Here is a 16,992-nt window from a genome sequence, read left to right as displayed (position 1 = left end):
CTCAGACCCCTGCTCTTATCAGAGACCGTTACCTCATCCTCCGCTGGCTGACCCACTAGGCCTCAGACCCCTGCTCTTATCAGAGACCACTACCTCAACCTCCCTGGCTGACCCACTAGGCCTCAGACCCCTGCTCTTATCAGACCCAACAGGGTAATAGAAGACCTAAGTTTCTAGTGTCTTAACCTTAGCATGAGCCTAAAATCTGTAGTTTATGTACTTGTACTGCTGAAACCTTCTACTGCTAAAACCTTCTGCTGCTAAAACCTTCTGCTGCTGAAACCATCTACTGCTGAAACATTCTACTGCTAAAACCTTCTACTGCTAAAACATTCTACTGCTGAAACATTCTACTGCTGAAACCATCTACTGCTGAAACATTCTACTGCTAAAACCTTCTACTGCTAAAACCTTCTACTGCTGAAACATTCTACTGCTGAAACCATCTACTGCTGAAACATTCTACTGCTAAAACCTTCTACTGCTAAAACATTCTACTGCTGAAACATTCTACTGCTGAAACATTCTACTGCTAAAACCTTCTACTGCTAAAACCTTCTCCTGCTAAAACCTTCTACTGCTAAAACCATCTACTGCTGAAACTTCTACTGCTAAAACCTTCTGCTGCTAAAACCTTCTACTGCTAAAACCATCTACTGCTAAAACCTTCTACTGCTAAAATCTTCTACTGCTGAAACCTTCTACTGCTGAAACCTTCTACTCCTAAAACCTTCTACTGCTACAACATTCTAATGCTGAAACCTTCTACTGCTGAAACTTCTAATGCTGAAACATTCTACTGCTGAAACCTTCTACTGCTGAAACCTTCTACTGCTGAAACCTTCTACTCCTAAAACCTTCTACTGCTACAACATTCTAATGCTGAAACCTTCTACTGCTGAAACTTCTAATGCTGAAACATTCTACTGCTGAAAACTTCTACTGCTGAAACCTTCTAATGCTGAAACCTTCTACTGCTACAACATTCTACTGCTGAAACCTTCTACTGCTGAAACCTTCTACTGCTGAAACCTTCTACTGCTGAAACCTTCTACTGCTGAAACCTTCTACTGCTGAAACCTTCTACTGCTGAAACCTTCTACTGCTACAACCTTCTACTGCTACAACATTCTACTGCTACAACCTTCTACTGCTGAAACTTCTAATGCTGAAACATTCTACTGCTGAAAACTTCTACTGCTGAAACCTTCTAATGCTGAAACCTTCTACTGCTACAACATTCTACTGCTGAAACCTTCTACTGCTGAAACCTTCTACTGCTACAACCTTCTACTGCTGAAACCTTCTACTGCTGAAACCTTCTACTGCTAAAACCTTCTACTGCTACAACATTCTACTGCTGAAACCTTCTACTGCTGAAACCTTCTACTGCTGAAACCTTCTACTGCTACAACATTCTACTGCTGAAACCTTCTACTGCTGAAACCTTCTACTGCTGAAACCTTCTACTGTGAAAACATTCTACTGCGAAAACATTCTACTGCTAAATACTTCTACTGCTGAAACCTTCTAATGCTGAAACCTTCTACTGCTACAATATTCTACTGCTACAACATTCTACTGCTAAAACCTTCTACTGCTGAAACCTTCTACTGCTGAAACCTTCTACTGCTAAAACCTTCTACTGCGAAAACATTCTACTGCTGAATCTTTCTACTGCTACAACCTTCTACTGCTACAACCTTCTACTGCTACAACCTTCTACTGCTAAATCCTTCTACTGCTACAACCTTCTACTGCTGAAACCTTCAACTGCTAAAATCTTCTACTGCTAAAATCTTCTACTGCTAAAACCTTCTACTGCTGAAACCTTCTGCAACAAAAACCATCTACAGCTAACCTTGTACAGCTGAAACCTTTTACTGCTAAATCCTTCTACTGCTAAATCTTTCTACTGCTAAATCTTTCCACTGCTAAATCCTTCTACTGCTAAATCCTTCTACTGCTAAAGCCTTTTACTGCTAAATCCTTCTACTGCTAAAACCTTTTACTGCTAAATCCTTCTACTGCTAAAACTGCTAAAACCTTCTACTGCTGAAACCTTCTGCTGCTGAAACCTTCTGCTGCTGAAACCTTCTGCTGCTGAAACCTCCTGCTAAAACATTATTCAGTGCTAGGATCAGAACTCCCCTAACCACAACCAGAGCAAAGCTCCTCCATGTCAATAATGAATATTCATTTATCAATGTTCAGTAATGAGGAATTTAGAGATAGATATAGGCCCATCCTAGCAGAAAATGACTAGTTTGTGACTAACCAGTGCATAGGGGTTTGGGGAGTGGGATTGGGGGTATGGGTGTTTGGGAGGCTGAGGGGGTGTATAGAGCAGGTGGGGGTAGCAGTAAGTACCAGACCAAGCCTGTGATCTCTGCAGCGCTGCTCTGCTCCCTAAAAGAGCCACACGCACAAAGACTTCTGAGGGGAACCATGCAGCTGCCACGAGGTGTCAAGGAGTCCATGTGGTCCTGTAGGTCCCGTGTGGCTCAGTTGGTAGAGCATGGCACTCCAAACACCAGGGTTGTGGGTTTGATTCCCACGGGGGACCAGTAGAAAATGTATGCACTCACTACTGTAAATCATCTGATAAAATGACTAAATATGTTAAAAACAACTGATCTCTGTATGGCACACAGGTAGAGCAGTCAGTGGGAGTAGTGTGACTGGTGGGAGTCTGTCTGTCAATGCATTCACTACTCTCCCCGTTACAGCAGTCTATGTTACTGTTACAGCTGTCTATCTCCCTGTTACAGTGGTCTAATCTCTCTCCCTGTTACTGTTACAGCTGTCTCTCTCCCTGTTACAGTGGTCTATGTTACTGTTACAGCTGTCTATCTCCCTGTTACAGCGGTCTATCTCTCTCCCTGTTACTGTTACAGCTGTCTATCTGTCTCCCTGTTACTGTTACAGCGGTCTATCTCTCTCCCTGTTACTGTTACAGCTGTCTCTCTCCCTGTTACAGTGGTCTATCTCCTCGTTACAGCGGTCTGTTACTGTTACAGCTGTCTCTCTCCCTGTTACAGCTGTCTATTTCCCTGTTACTGTTACAGCGGTCTATCTATCTCCTCGTTACAGCGGTCTGTTACTGTTACAGCTGTCTCTCTCCCTGTTACTGTTACAGCGGTCTCTCTATCTCCTCGTTACAGCGGTCTGTTACTGTTACAGCTGTCTATCTCCCTGTTACAGTGGTCTATCTCCCTGTTACTGTTACAGCTGTCTCTCTCCCTGTTACTGTTACAGCGGTCTATCTATCTCCTCGTTACAGCGGTCTGTTACTGTTACAGCTGTCTCTCTCCCTGTTACAGCTGTCTATTTCCCTGTTACTGTTACAGCTGTCTCTCTCCCTGTTACAGCTGTCTCTATCCCTGTTACAGCTGTCTATTTCCCTGTTACATCTTTAGATCTCAGCCTCTCTACCATTCCCTAACATTCCCCACCATTCCTCAGTCTAATCATTCAGAATCCCTGGTGCTTCACTGCTTCCCCTCTTCCCTGCATCTAGCTCCAGCTCCAAGCAGTAAGGGTCTTAGTTTGTTTCTGCTCTCTAGCCAACTCCTTCTGGAATTGTGAGCGCAGAAACCAGGCTACAATGCAGTGGCTTTGAGGAAGGGGGTTTGGAATAAGGCGCTACAAAGCTAATGGTTTGGAGCAACAGGAAGAATAAAAAACAGAGTCAGCATGTCTCATAACTAGTGAAAACATCCCAGTGTAATAATAATTTGTCTCCCAAGTAGCGCTGCAGTCTAAGGCATTGCATCTCAGCGCAAGAAGCATAACTACAGTCCCTGGTTCAAATCCATGCTGAATCACATCCGGCCGTGATTGGGAGTCCCATAGGACAGCGCACAATTGGCCCAGTGTCGTCCGGGTTTGGCTGTGGTAGGCTGTCATTGTAAATACGAATTTGTTCTGAACTGACTTTCCTAGTTAAATAAAGGTTAAATAAAAAACAAATGTAAAATACGCTTCCTTTCTCTAAGTAACAGGCTGATTTTCTCTTGAACTTCGGAGGTTAAAACGCCCGCTTAGCCCCTCACCGCTCCGGGGGGAGTGACAGGTGGGCGAGGCAGGTGCTACAAAGAGGATTTGCTGTGAAAGGGACTCGGGAGAGGAGGAGAAGAAGCGCCAAGATGAGACACAAGAAGAGTGGATTGGGGGGGTTACACAGAGGGTCACATGTTTCAATACTTAAACATTCCAATTGGTTACGGATGGCGCGGGGCTAATGCTAGCTAACATCGTAATGCAGCAATATCAGTTCCACAGCTTCTGATATGTTACACGGTTGGGGCTGAACACTGTTTGTGGACTACAGATTGTGGAGGGAGAGAGAGCCCCACTATAGCTGGTGGATAATTGGTGGCTGTGGTGGCCCCTGGAGCCCCAGTCGGAGGACATGTGTTTGATATAATTCATTCCAGTAATTAAAATGAGCCTGTTCCACCGATTTAAAGTGACACCAGCCTCCACTGGTTGGGGACAACAGGGCCAGGCAAGGGGGGTCTGGGGATGACAGAGATGCTGGCAGGGCCACAAACACTATCCCAGCTGAGTCACTGGGGGTGACAGAGGCTGACAGGGCTAGTTGGGGTTAGCGTGGCTGGTTGGGGTTAGCATGGCTGGTTGGATGGGGTTAGCCTGGCTGGTTGGGGTTAGCATGGCTGGTTGGGGTTAGCATGGCTGGTTGGGGTTAGCCCGGCTGGTTGGGGTTAGCATGGCTGGTTGGGGTTAACCCGGCTGGTTGGGGTTAGCCCGGCTGGTTGGGGTTAGCCCGGCTGGTTGGGGTTAGCATGGCTGGTTGGGGTTAGCCCGGCTGGTTGGGGTTAGCATGGCTGGTTGGGGTTAACCCGGCTGGTTGGGGTTAGCCCGGCTGGTTGGGGTTAGCCCGGCTGGTTGGGGTTAGCCCGGCTGGTTGGGGTTAGCCCGGCTGGTTGGGGTTAGCCCAGCTGGTTGGGGTTAGCCCGGCTGGTTGGGGTTTGCCTGGTTGGATGGGGTTAGTATGGCTGGTTGGGGTTAGCCTGGCTGGTTGGGGTTAGCCTGGTTGGATGGGGTTAGCCTGGTTGGATGGGGTTAGCCTGGCTGGTTGGCGTTAGCCTGGCAGGCTGGCTGGCAGACACAGAAAGGGGGATTAAAATCAGGGGGAAAAACAATAAAAGTGCAAAGTGCATGCTGAGGGAGGGGAGAAAGGGGCAGATGGGAGGATTTGGGGTTCAAGCGTTGATCTGGTCTGTGAACAAACAGGGCTGTTGCATTACAATGGCCCAGTTAGAGGCAGACTGGGAGATAGTGGTCTTAATACAGACACAATGGCAGCACTGCCAGCACACAGCACACAATACCAGTCTGGACTCATAGAGCATAGGATCAGTAGTAAGCTCTGCGATGGGTGTCTAAAGCACAATATCAGCTGGAAATTGAAAACAACCTAATGGTGGTCTGAACTGAAGTGTTTAAATCCTGCCATTTGTTCCCTGGCCCCTAGGTCACATAAATGCAACTACCCTAACCGTACCCTTATTTTCAGAATTGAGTCAGTCAAATGCTTCAGTATAACCCCGCTACTGAGGTCTGTCAAACGGAAACTCTCTTACTAACAGTGTGGGTCTCTCTCTTCATGTGCTGGTCTGAGATCAGGTGATGTAAACACAGGCGACACCGCTCAACAGACAGAAGATGTTATCGGGACCATCTATAAGAGAAAAGTGGCTGAGGCTGGTAGCCACTTCTCGACACAGTACATGCTCCCATCTCTCCAAGGTTACACACGTACACACGCACGTACACCCATCACAGTCATGTTTTATTTTCCCACCACAACTATAAACACTATTAAATCCTGTCTCCAGCAGACGTGGCACAGCGCAGATGCATCGGTACAGAGCAGTGATTAGCAACATAAGATCCTACACTGAGGTTCCTTACTATCACTTTCAGAAACAACATACTACATTACTGTGTGTCCTTACTACATAATCATATCCAAACACTTTCAGTAATAACATAGTACCATAGCTGTGGGTAGTAGAGGTGTAGAGGGTGCTGCAGTACCCCCTGAAAAATATGAATAAATTAGTAAAATAAAAATTTCGGAAAGTAGTGCACTGGGCCTTTACCAGTCCTGTATTAGTGGGCCAATATAGTCATCTGTAGCGCGGGCCAAATCGCAGCACCGCCACCTCCAAACATCTTCCCACGGCTATGCATTCTACTGTAAGATGTCTTACTATCGTATACAAAGACTTTCAGTGGTGATATCATGTAATTCATCTCCGTGCTAATCTCTCCTGTGATGCTCTAATGCTACAAGTGTCTGGACACAATGTACCAACAAAACATCCTTATGTTATCTCTCAGGAATCAGCCATGCTCATGTTGCTGAGGCTCCTAAATCAGACAAGTAGATCATCCTCCCAGTATCACCAGCTAGCTGCTGGCCAACACGGGAATGAACACACTCCAACACACCTATTTAAACTCTCTCACACACAGACATAAAACCACTACCAGATATGTCCAGAAATTCAAAGCCAACATATAGATTCTGTTCTTTAAAAAGTGAACTCTAACAAAAACATAATCTGAATCACCTCTGTCTTGCTCTTTGATTTCTCAAACACACACACACACACACACACACACACACACACACACACACACACACACACACACACACACACACACACACACACACACACACACACACACACACACACACACACACATCCCCCCTCACCTGCACCTGCATGAAGGAGCCTCTGTAGAAACAGCAGGCAGCTGCCGACAGGGTGCTCCATAGGCTACAGCGCTCCGTCATGATTCCCTTCTCCTCTCCTGTCCTGTCCTCACAGCTCAGCTCCGTTCAGCTTGGGCTGTACCCCGCCCTGAGGTCCCCAGCACCAGCTCTCCTCTCTGTCACTGTCCCACAGCAGGCAGGCAGGCAGCGCTCCGCTCCTGTGCTCGCTAGCAGCCCTGGCAGCAGCTCATCTCACTTACACTGTGTGGCAGCTACGCTACCCTACGTTACTAACGCTAGCTAACACTACAGCTGCTACTGCTGGTACTGCTGCTACTGCTGGTACTACTGCTACTACTGATCAGGGCCCTATCCCCTTGCACTTTGCTGTTAATGTCATATCCCTCTCTCAGCTCCGCACAGTCTCTCTCGCTTTCGCTCTCTCTCTCTCTCTCTCTCTCTCTCTCCCGTTCACACTCTCACTGTGCTTCACGAGCCCTGGCAGGGATTACCTCATCCGTTTCTGATGAAAGGAGTGGGTGGGGGGAGGGTGGAAAGGAGAGAGGGAGAGAGGGATGAGGGAGAGGGAGGAGGGAGAGGGAGAAATGCTTGCAGGCACTGGCGGAGGCAAGGCAGACCCCACCCATCCCCTCCTCCTTCATTACCACAGAGAGAGAGAGAAAGAAACAGAGAGAGAGAACGAAAGAGAGAACACAATGAGAGTGAGAGAGAGGGGGGAGAGATAGAGAGAGAGAGAGAGAGAGAAGGGGGGGAGAGAGAGAGGGGAGAGAGAGCGAGAGAGAGAGTGGGGTCTGTTTGTGTTCACAAACACAAACAGGCCCTACAAAGACCCAGAACAGCATCACAATTAGACCCAAACAAATCATGAGAAAACAAGAAGATTGACACATTGGAAATAATTTACCAAAAAACAAAGCAAACTAGAATGCTATTGGCCCTAAACAGAGAGTACACAGTGGCAGAATACCTGACCACTGTGACTGACCCAAATTTAAGGAAAGTTTTGACTATGTACAAACTCAGTGAGCATAGCCTTGCTATTGAGAGAGGCCACTGTAGGCAGACCTGGCTCTCAAGAGAAGACAGGATATGTGCACGCTGCCCACAAAATGAGGTGAAAACTGAGCTGCACTTCCTAACCTCCTGCCAAATATATGACCATATTAGAGACACATGTGACTGGTTTCAGGAAACTAGGCGAATGTCGCACGTCACTACTTCACAGGAGAGGCATTTGAATGTAAACATTTTTATATTTTTTATCAAAATTTGTTTTTTGGCAGAAATGCCTTCTGGAACATGTGAACTTTCATGTGCCTTAATAACAAACTTGTATTCCATCCGTAAATACAAATAAAACGGTTAAATTACAAGTCTAATTGGTTCAGCCACGGAAACTGGCTGAGATCATGGATGTGCTGGACATGCCGGGAGATGAGTTTGGATTGGTCTGCCATGCAGCCTGCTTCTGTTTATAACGTGAGCTGCTCAGTATGTGTTGACAGTACTTTCTACCGCACTGTTATTGAAATATATAACGTTAGCCATCGAGAACAAAAAAAAGTTTTGCAACTTCTCTCAACAACATCGATACCCTGAATTTAGCAGGTGCTATCGACAGATCAGTTGGAAAAAGTGATTTGCTACTTTCTGCACAAGCTACAGTCAGTGTGAACTGGAGTGACTTGACACGCTGGCCAAACAAAACGGAGTTAAATGGTTCCAGTCGGCCGTGAAGCATTCATCCATGTATACGGGTAAGAGTCTAGCTACATTTTCAGGTATTAAACATTTCTAATTTTGTCAGAAAGTCATTTTCATTGCAAGTTAAAGCATATTGTTAGCTAGCTAGTGAACGTTAGCTTGCTGGCTCGCTAGCTAACGTTACATGTATGATCTGTGTAGTAATATTATTAGAATCAGACATCAATTTGCATTCTTAGCTATAGCCTAATATTAGCTAGCTAATATTGAACCTGGTTGGTTAGCTTTAGCTATCTGCAGATTCATACTATATCCATGCCAATGTTTGTATTGGTTGGTAGTAGTATGAGTTGGGATTATGCTGGCTCATTGTTTAGGTAGAAAGCTATATGTCTAAACAAAACACTTCGCCAGATGATTACATGGCCCATCAAGGTAGCCAGGTGTCTCTGTGGGTGATTACGACCATCTATTGTATTTAATGAACATGTGTACATGTCTAGACAATAGTGACCATCCACTTAGCTAGAAGTGGCTGGGGGTTGGTTATAGCATTTCCTTCACATGACCCATCAATTTAGACAAGTGTGTCTGGGTAAGCGTCATCTAATAATTATAAAATATTTATAAAATATTTTTATCTGGACACTTTCTGTTTTTGATATTGCTACTATGCAAGTAACCATTTCACTTGACTGTTTACACCTTCTATATCCTGTGCATGTGACAAATAAACATTGATTTTATATTCGTCGCGTGTGGCTCAGTTGGTAGAGCATGATGTTTGCAACACCAGGGTTGTGGGTTCAATTCCCACGGGGACCAGTACAGAGAAAAAAATGTATGAAATGTATGCATTCACTACTGTAAGTCGCTCTGGATAAGAGTGTCTGCTAAATGACTAAAATGTAAATGTAATTTTATATGATTACCAGAGATGGTAATGTGAAGAACAACATGACCTGCACCAAAGTCAGATTAGGATATAGGCCAAGGACTGGATAAAGTGTATTTTTACCTGGACTTTTCCTTATTGTAGGCTACTACTTTCACTACTTTTAGTCTTGAAATATTTGGCTGTTTACTACATTAATCACTCTGTTTAGTACAAGGCCTCAAATGTGAATCCTTAAAGAGATGGGTGGGGCTAGGGCTTAAGAGGGTGTGAACGAGGGGTGTAGACAAAGAAGAGCTCTCCAGTAGGTGTACCAAAACATTCAAGGGCCATTTTCTCAAAAGTGGGGTTACAGGTTTATCAACTTTCAAAGCAGAATTACTTTCCCATTGTTCTTCAACTGCAGTGTATGATATATCATTTTCTAGCTCTGAGTCTCTACTTTTATCCAATGTAAAAAAAACAACCACACAATTTCAAAATGTGCTACATAAGACCGAATCGAGACGGTCTGTCACATATTTCCCTCAGATTACACAGACTCACAAAGAATTTGAAAACAAATCCAATTTTGTTAAACTTGCATATCTATTGGGCCAAATACCACAGTGTGCCATCACAACAGCAAGATGTGTGACCTTTTGCCACAAGAAAAAAGCAACCAGTGTAGAACAAACACCATTGTAAATACAACACAAATGTATGTTTATTTATCTTCTCTTTTGTACTTTAAATATTTGCACATCGTTACAACAATGTATATAGACATAACATGACATTTGAAATGTCTCTATTCCTCTGAAACGTTTGTGGGTGTAATGTTTACTGTTTTTGAATGTTTATTTCACTTTAGTTAATTATCTAGTTCACTTGCTTTGACAATGTAGACATATGTTCCCCATGCCAATAGAGCCCATTGTATTGAATTGAAAGAGGGAGAGAGAGAGAGGAGGGAGTTGTGCCTCTTTAGTTTCAACACCTTCTCAAAGGAATCTGTCCTTTATTTTTAGTTGAAAGGAATTGTATGGTGTCAAGAGGGGGGTGAAGAACGCACTCAGAAACACTTTTCTAATCTCATTTACATATGCATACATCTCAACTGTTTATTTCAGAATGGTAAACTGGATAAATATATTTCTGTTTATGTGTGAGTGTTTGCAGGTATATGTTGTTGTGCTTGTATACCTTCGGAAAGTATTCAGACCCATTGACCTTTTACACATTTTGTTACGTTACAGCCTTGTTCTAAAATTGATAAAATAAATTATAATGTACACACAATACCCCATAACGACAAAGCAAAAACCATTTTTTTTAATAAAAAATAAAAACCAGAAATACCTTATTTACATAAGAATTCAGACCCTTTGCAATGATGGGTCTACCCCCTAACTACCCCAGTACTTCCCTACCCCTCACTACCCCCTATCCCCCTACACCATAACTAGGCATTCAGGCCAAAGAGTTTAATCTTTTTCATCAGACTGGAATCTTCTGGAATCTTGTTTCTCATGGTCTGAGAGTCTTTAGGTGCCATTTGGCAAAGTCCAAGTGAGCTGTTATGTGCCTTTTACTGAGGAGTGGCTTCCGTCTGGCCACTCTACCATAAAGGCCTGATTGGTGGAGTGCTGCAGAGATGGTTGTCCTTCTGGAAGGTTCTTCCATCTCCACAGAGGAACTCTGGAGCTCTGTCAGAGTGACCATTGGGATCTTGGCTTCTCCCCCGATTGCTCAGTTTGGCCGGGCGGCCAGCTCTAGGGAGAGACTTGGTGGTTCCAAACCTCTTCCATTTAAGAATGATGGAGGCCACTGTGTTCTTGGGGACCTTCAATGCTGCAGAAATGTTTTGGTACCCTTCCCCAGATCTGTGTCTCGACACAATCCTGTCTCGGAGCTCTACGGACAGGACAATTCCTTTGACTTCATGGCTTGGTTTTTGCTCTGACATGCATATAGACAGGTGTGTGCCTTTCCAAATCATGTCCAATCAATTTCATTTCCCACAGATGGACTCCAACCAAGTTGTAGAAACATCTCAAGGATGATCAATGGAAACAGGATGCACCTAAGCTCAAGTCTCATAGCAAAGGGTCTGAATACTAAATAAATAAAGTAACTGTTTTTTATATTTTATATATTTGCTACAACTTCTAAAAACCTGTTTTCGCCTTGTCATTATGGACTATTGTGTGTAGATTGATGAGGAAAAAATGAATTAAATCAATTTTAGAACAAGGCTGTAACGTAACAAAATGTGGACAAAGTCAAGGGGTCAGAATACTTTCTGAATGCAATGTGCATGTGCAGGGATCCTGGAGCGATGGAGGTAGACATAGTTGAAGTAGGAAGTTTACATACACTTAGGTTGGAGTCATTAAAACTTGTTATTCAACCACTCCACAAATTTCTTCTTAACAAACTATACTTTTGGCAAGTCGGTTAGGGCATCTACTTTGTGCATGACACAAGTAATTTGTCCAACAATTGTTTACAGACACATTATTTCACTTATAATTCACTGTATCACAACTCCAGTGGGTCAGAAGTTTACATACACTAAGTTGACTGTGCCTTTAAACAGCTTGGAAAATTCCATAAAATGATGTCATGGCTTTAGAAGCTTCTGATAGGCTAATTGACATCATTTCAGTCAATTGGAGGTGTACCTGTGGATGTATTTCAAGGCCTACCTTCAAACTCAGTGCCTCTTTGCTTGACATCATGGGAAAATCAAAAGAAATCAGCCAAGACCTCCACATGTCTGGTTCATCCTTGGGAGCAATTTTCAAACGCCTGAAGGTAGGACGTTCATCTGTACAAACAATAGTACGCAAGTATAAACACCATGGGACCACGCAGCCGTCATACCGCTCAGGAAGGAGACGCGTTCAGTCTCCTAGAGATGAACGTACTTTGGTGCGAAAAGTGCAAATCAATCCCAGAACAACAGCAAAGGTCCTTGTGAAGATGCTGGAGGAAACAGGTACAAAAGTATCTATATCCACAGTAAAACGAGTCATATATCGACATAACCTGAAAGGCCACTCAGCAAGGAAGAAGCCACTGCTCCAAATCCACCATAAAAAAGCCAGACTACGGTTTGTAATTGTACATGGGGACAAAGATCGTACTTTTTGGAGAAATGTCCTCTGGTCTGATGAAACAAAAATAGAACTGTTTGGCCATAATGACCATCGTTATGATTGGAGGAAAAAGGGGGAGAATTGCAAGCCAAAGAACACCATCCCAACCATGAAGCACGGGGGTGGCAGCATCATGTTGTGGGGGTGCTTTGCAGCAGGAGGGACGGGTGCACTTCACAAAATAGATGGCATCACGAGGCAAGAAAATTATGTGGATATATTGAAGCAACATCTCAAGACATCAGTCAGGAAGTTAAAGCTTGGTTGCAAATGGGTCTTCCAAATGGACAATGACCCCAAGCATACTTCCAAAGTTGTGGCTAAATGGCTTAAGGACAACAAAGTCAAGGTATTAGAGTGGCCATCACAACGCCCTGACCTCAATCCTATAGAAAAGTTGTGGGCAAAACTTAAAAAGTGTGTGCGAGCAAGGAGGCCTACAAATCTGACTCAGTTACACCAGCTCAGTCAGGAGGAATGGGACAAAATTCACCCAACTTATTGTGGGAAGCTTGTGGAAGGCTACCTGAAACATTTGACCCAAGTTAACCACTTTAAAGGCAATGGTACCAAATACTTATTGAGTGTATATAAACTTCTGACCCACTGGGAATGTGATGAAAGAAATAAAAGCTGAAATAAATAATTCTCTCTACTATTATTTTGACATGTCACATTCTTAAAATAAAGTGGTCATCCTAACTGACCTAAAACAGGGAATTTTTACTCTGATTAAATGTCAGGAATTGTGAAAAACTGAGTTTAAATGTATTAGGCTAAGGTGTATGTAAACTTCCGACTTGTATAGGGGTAAGGTAACTAGGCAACAGGATGTAAGATAAACAGAGTAGCAGCAGTGTACAGTATATGATGACTGTATGTGAGTGGGTGTGTAGAGTCAGTATAATTGTATATGCGTATTATGTGTCAGTGAGCAAATGATGGAGTGACTGTTTGTGTGTGCGAGTGTGCAAGTGACAGTGTGTGTGATTGTGTGTAGGACACTGTGAGTGTGCAAAGAGACAGTGCAAATATTGAAATAAAGGTCAATAAAGATACAAGGTAAACTCAGTCAGTGTAACTGTTGTTAGCTATTTATTAGTCGTATTGCTTGAGGATAGAAGCTGTACAAGAGCCTGTTGGTGTCAGACTTGATGCCCCGGTACCTCGTGCCGTGCGGCAGTAGAGAAAATAGTCTATGACTTGGGTGGTTGGGGTCTCTAACGATTTTCCGTGTCTTCTTTTCACACCATCTGAGGGGGAAGAGGCACTGTCAAGCCTTCTTCACGACTGTTTGTTTGTATTTGGACCATTTTAAGTCTTTAGTGATTTGGACACCGAGGAACTTGAAGCTGTCTACCTGCTCCACTGCCGTCCCATCGATGTGGATAGGGGTGTGTTCGCCCCCCTGTTTCCTGTAGTCCACGATCTGCTACTTGGTCTTGCTGACGTTGAGGGAGAGGTTGTTGTTGCAGCACCACACTGCCAGGTCACTGACCTCCCTGTAGGCTGACTCATCGTCCCTGTTGGGCCCCTATGTTAAGGGTCAGTATGGTGGAGGTGATGTTGCCTACCCTCACCACCTGGGGTCAGCACGTCAGAAAGTCCAGGATCCAGTTTCAGAGGGAGGGGTTCACACACAGGTGGTGATAATGGTGTTGAACGCTGAGCTGTAATCAATGAACAGCATTCTCACATAGGTATTCCTTTTATCTAGTTGAGTGAGGGAAGTTTGGAGAGAAATGTAGATTGCGTCGTCTATGGATCTGTTGGGGCAGTATTACTATTTGGAGTGGGTCTAGGGTGTCTGGGATGGTGGAGTGAATGTGTGCGATACCCAGCCTCTCAAAGCACCTCATGATTACAGATGTGAGAGCTACAGGGTGGTAGTCACTGTGGCATGAAGCCTTAGAGTTCTTGGGAACAGGAATGATGGTGGTCATATTAAAACATGTGGAGATTACAGACTGGGACAAGGAGAGGTTGAAAATCACCGTGAATATGCCTTCCAGCTGTTCTACGCATGCTCTGAGAACGCACCCTGGAATACCGTCGGGGCCTGCGGCCTTGCGGGTGATGACCTGATTAAAGACCCTTCTCACGTTGGCCTAGGAGAGCGAGATCACCCAGTCCTCTGGGTCGGTGACGGCGCTCACGCCCGGCTTGATGTTGTTGTTGTCAAAGCGTGCATAAAATGCATTGTGTTCGTCTGGTAGAGAGGCATACAGTAGCTGCTGCTAGAATGCATACAGTAGCTGCTGCTAGACCTGCATTCACTGGGCTCAGTCTGTTATTCACTGGGCTCAGTCTGTTATTCACTGGGCCCAGTCTGTTATTTACTGGGCTCTGTCTGTTATTCACTGGGCTCAGTCTGTTATTCACTGGGCTCAGTCTGTTATTCACTGGGCCCAGTCTGTTATTCACTGGGCTCAGTCTGTTCTTCACTGGGCTCTGTCTGTTATTCACTGGGCTCAGTCTGTTATTCACTGGGCTCAGTCTGTTATTCACTGGGCCCAGTCTGTTATTCACTGAGCTCAGTCTGTTCTTCACTGGGCTCAGTCTGTTCTTCACTAGGCTCCGTCTGTTATTCACTGGGCTCCGTCTGTTAGTCACTGGGCTCCGTCTGTTATTCACTAGGCTCAGTCTGTTATTCACTGGGCCCAGTCTGTTATTCACTGGGCTCAGTCTGTTATTCACTGGGCTCAGTCTGTTATTCACTGGGCTCAGTCTGTTCTTCACTGGGCTCAGTCTGTTCTTCACTAGGCTCAGTCTGTTATTCACTGGGCTCAGTCTGTTCTTCACTGGGCTCAGTCTGTTATTCACTGGGCTCAGTCTGTTATTCACTGGGCTCAGTCTGTTATTCACTGGGCTCAGTCTGTTCTTCACTGGGCTCAGTCTGTTATTCACTGGGCTCAGTCTGTTATTCACTGGGCTCAGTCTGTTCTTCCTGGCTCCGTCTGTTATTCACTGGGCCCAGTCTGTTATTCACTGGGCTCAGTCTGTTATTCACTGGGCTCAGTCTGTTATTCACTGGGCTCAGTCTGTTCTTCACTGGGCTCAGTCTGTTATTCACTGGGCTCAGTATGTTCTTCCTGGCTCCGTCTGTTATTCACTAGGCTCAGTCTGTTATTCACTGGGCTCAGTCTATTCTTCCTGGCTCTGTCTGTTATTCACTGGGCTCAGTCTGTTATTCACTGGGCTCAGTCTGTTATTCACTGGGCTCAGTCTGTTATTCACTGGGCTCAGTCTGTTCTTCCTGGCTCCGTCTGTTATTCACTAGGCTCAGTCTGTTATTCACTGGGCTCAGTCTGTTATTCACTGGGCTCAGTCTGTTATTCACTGGGCTCAGTCTGTTATTCACTGGGCTCAGTATGTTCTTCCTGGCTCCGTCTGTTATTCACTAGGCTCAGTCTGTTATTCACTGGGCTCAGTCTGTTATTCACTGGGCTCCGTCTGTTATTCACTGGTCTCCGTCTGTTATTCACTGGGCTCCGTCTGCTATTCACTGGGCTCCGTCTGTTCTTCACTGGGCTCAGTCTGTTATTCACTGGGCTCAGTATGTTCTTCCTGGCTCCGTCTGTTATTCACTAGGCTCAGTCTGTTATTCACTGGGCTCAGTCTGTTATTCACTGGGCCCAGTCTGTTATTCACTGGGCTCAGTCTGTTCTTCACTGGGCTCCGTCTGTTATTCACTGGGCTCAGTCTGTTATTCACTGGGCTCAGTCTGTTATTCACTGGGCCCAGTCTGTTATTTACTGGGCTCTGTCTGTTATTCACTGGGCTCAGTCTGTTATTCACTGGGCTCAGTCTGTTATTCACTGGGCCCAGTCTGTTATTCACTGGGCTCAGTCTGTTCTTCACTGGGCTCTGTCTGTTATTCACTGGGCTCAGTCTGTTATTCACTGGGCTCAGTCTGTTATTCACTAGGCCCAGTCTGTTATTCACTGAGCTCAGTCTGTTCTTCACTGGGCTCAGTCTGTTCTTCACTAGGCTCCGTCTGTTATTCACTGGGCTCCGTCTGTTAGTCACTGGGCTCCGTCTGTTATTCACTGGGCCCAGTCTGTTATTCACTGGGCCCAGTCTGTTATTCACTGGGCTCAGTCTGTTATTCACTGGGCTCAGTCTGTTATTCACTGGGCTCAGTCTGTTCTTCACTGGGCTCAGTCTGTTCTTCACTAGGCTCAGTCTGTTATTCACTGGGCTCAGTCTGTTCTTCACTGGGCTCAGTCTGTTATTCACTGGGCTCAGTCTGTTATTCACTGGGCTCAGTCTGTTATTCACTGGGCTCAGTCTGTTCTTCACTAGGCTCAGTCTGTTATTCACTGGGCTCAGTCTGTTCTTCACTGGGCTCAGTCTGTTATTCACTGGGCTCAGTCTGTTATTCACTGGGCTCAGTCTGTTCTTCCTGGCTCCGTCTGTTATTCACTGGGCCCAGTCTGTTATTCACTGGGCTCAGTCTGTTATTCACTGGGCTCAGT

General features: G+C 45.0%; 1 protein-coding gene across 5 annotated transcripts in view; it reads right to left on the bottom strand.

Moving 5' to 3' along the window:
- Window positions 1-16,992, bottom strand: part of LOC106568428 (SH2 domain-containing protein 3C) — a 116,783-nt gene that overhangs the window by 59,126 nt on the left and 40,665 nt on the right. The window contains exon 1 of one of the 5 annotated variants that reach the window (XM_045692536.1): window positions 6,752-7,259. The exons of 3 other annotated variants lie outside the window; for them this stretch is intronic. In XM_045692536.1, the coding sequence (XP_045548492.1) occupies window positions 6,752-6,832 (81 nt within the window). In that variant the 5' untranslated portion in view covers window positions 6,833-7,259. Of the gene's footprint in view, window positions 1-6,751; window positions 7,260-16,992 lie in introns of those variants that run through there. One more of the 5 variants, XM_045692537.1, reaches the window with a different exon arrangement.

This window comes from Salmo salar, chromosome ssa13, assembly GCF_905237065.1.
Source record: "Salmo salar chromosome ssa13, Ssal_v3.1, whole genome shotgun sequence".
In the NCBI taxonomy this organism is placed as follows: Eukaryota; Metazoa; Chordata; class Actinopteri; order Salmoniformes; family Salmonidae; genus Salmo; species Salmo salar.
The sequence above is the reverse complement of the archived record's forward strand: the minus strand, read 5'-3'. Positions and strand labels throughout refer to the sequence as shown.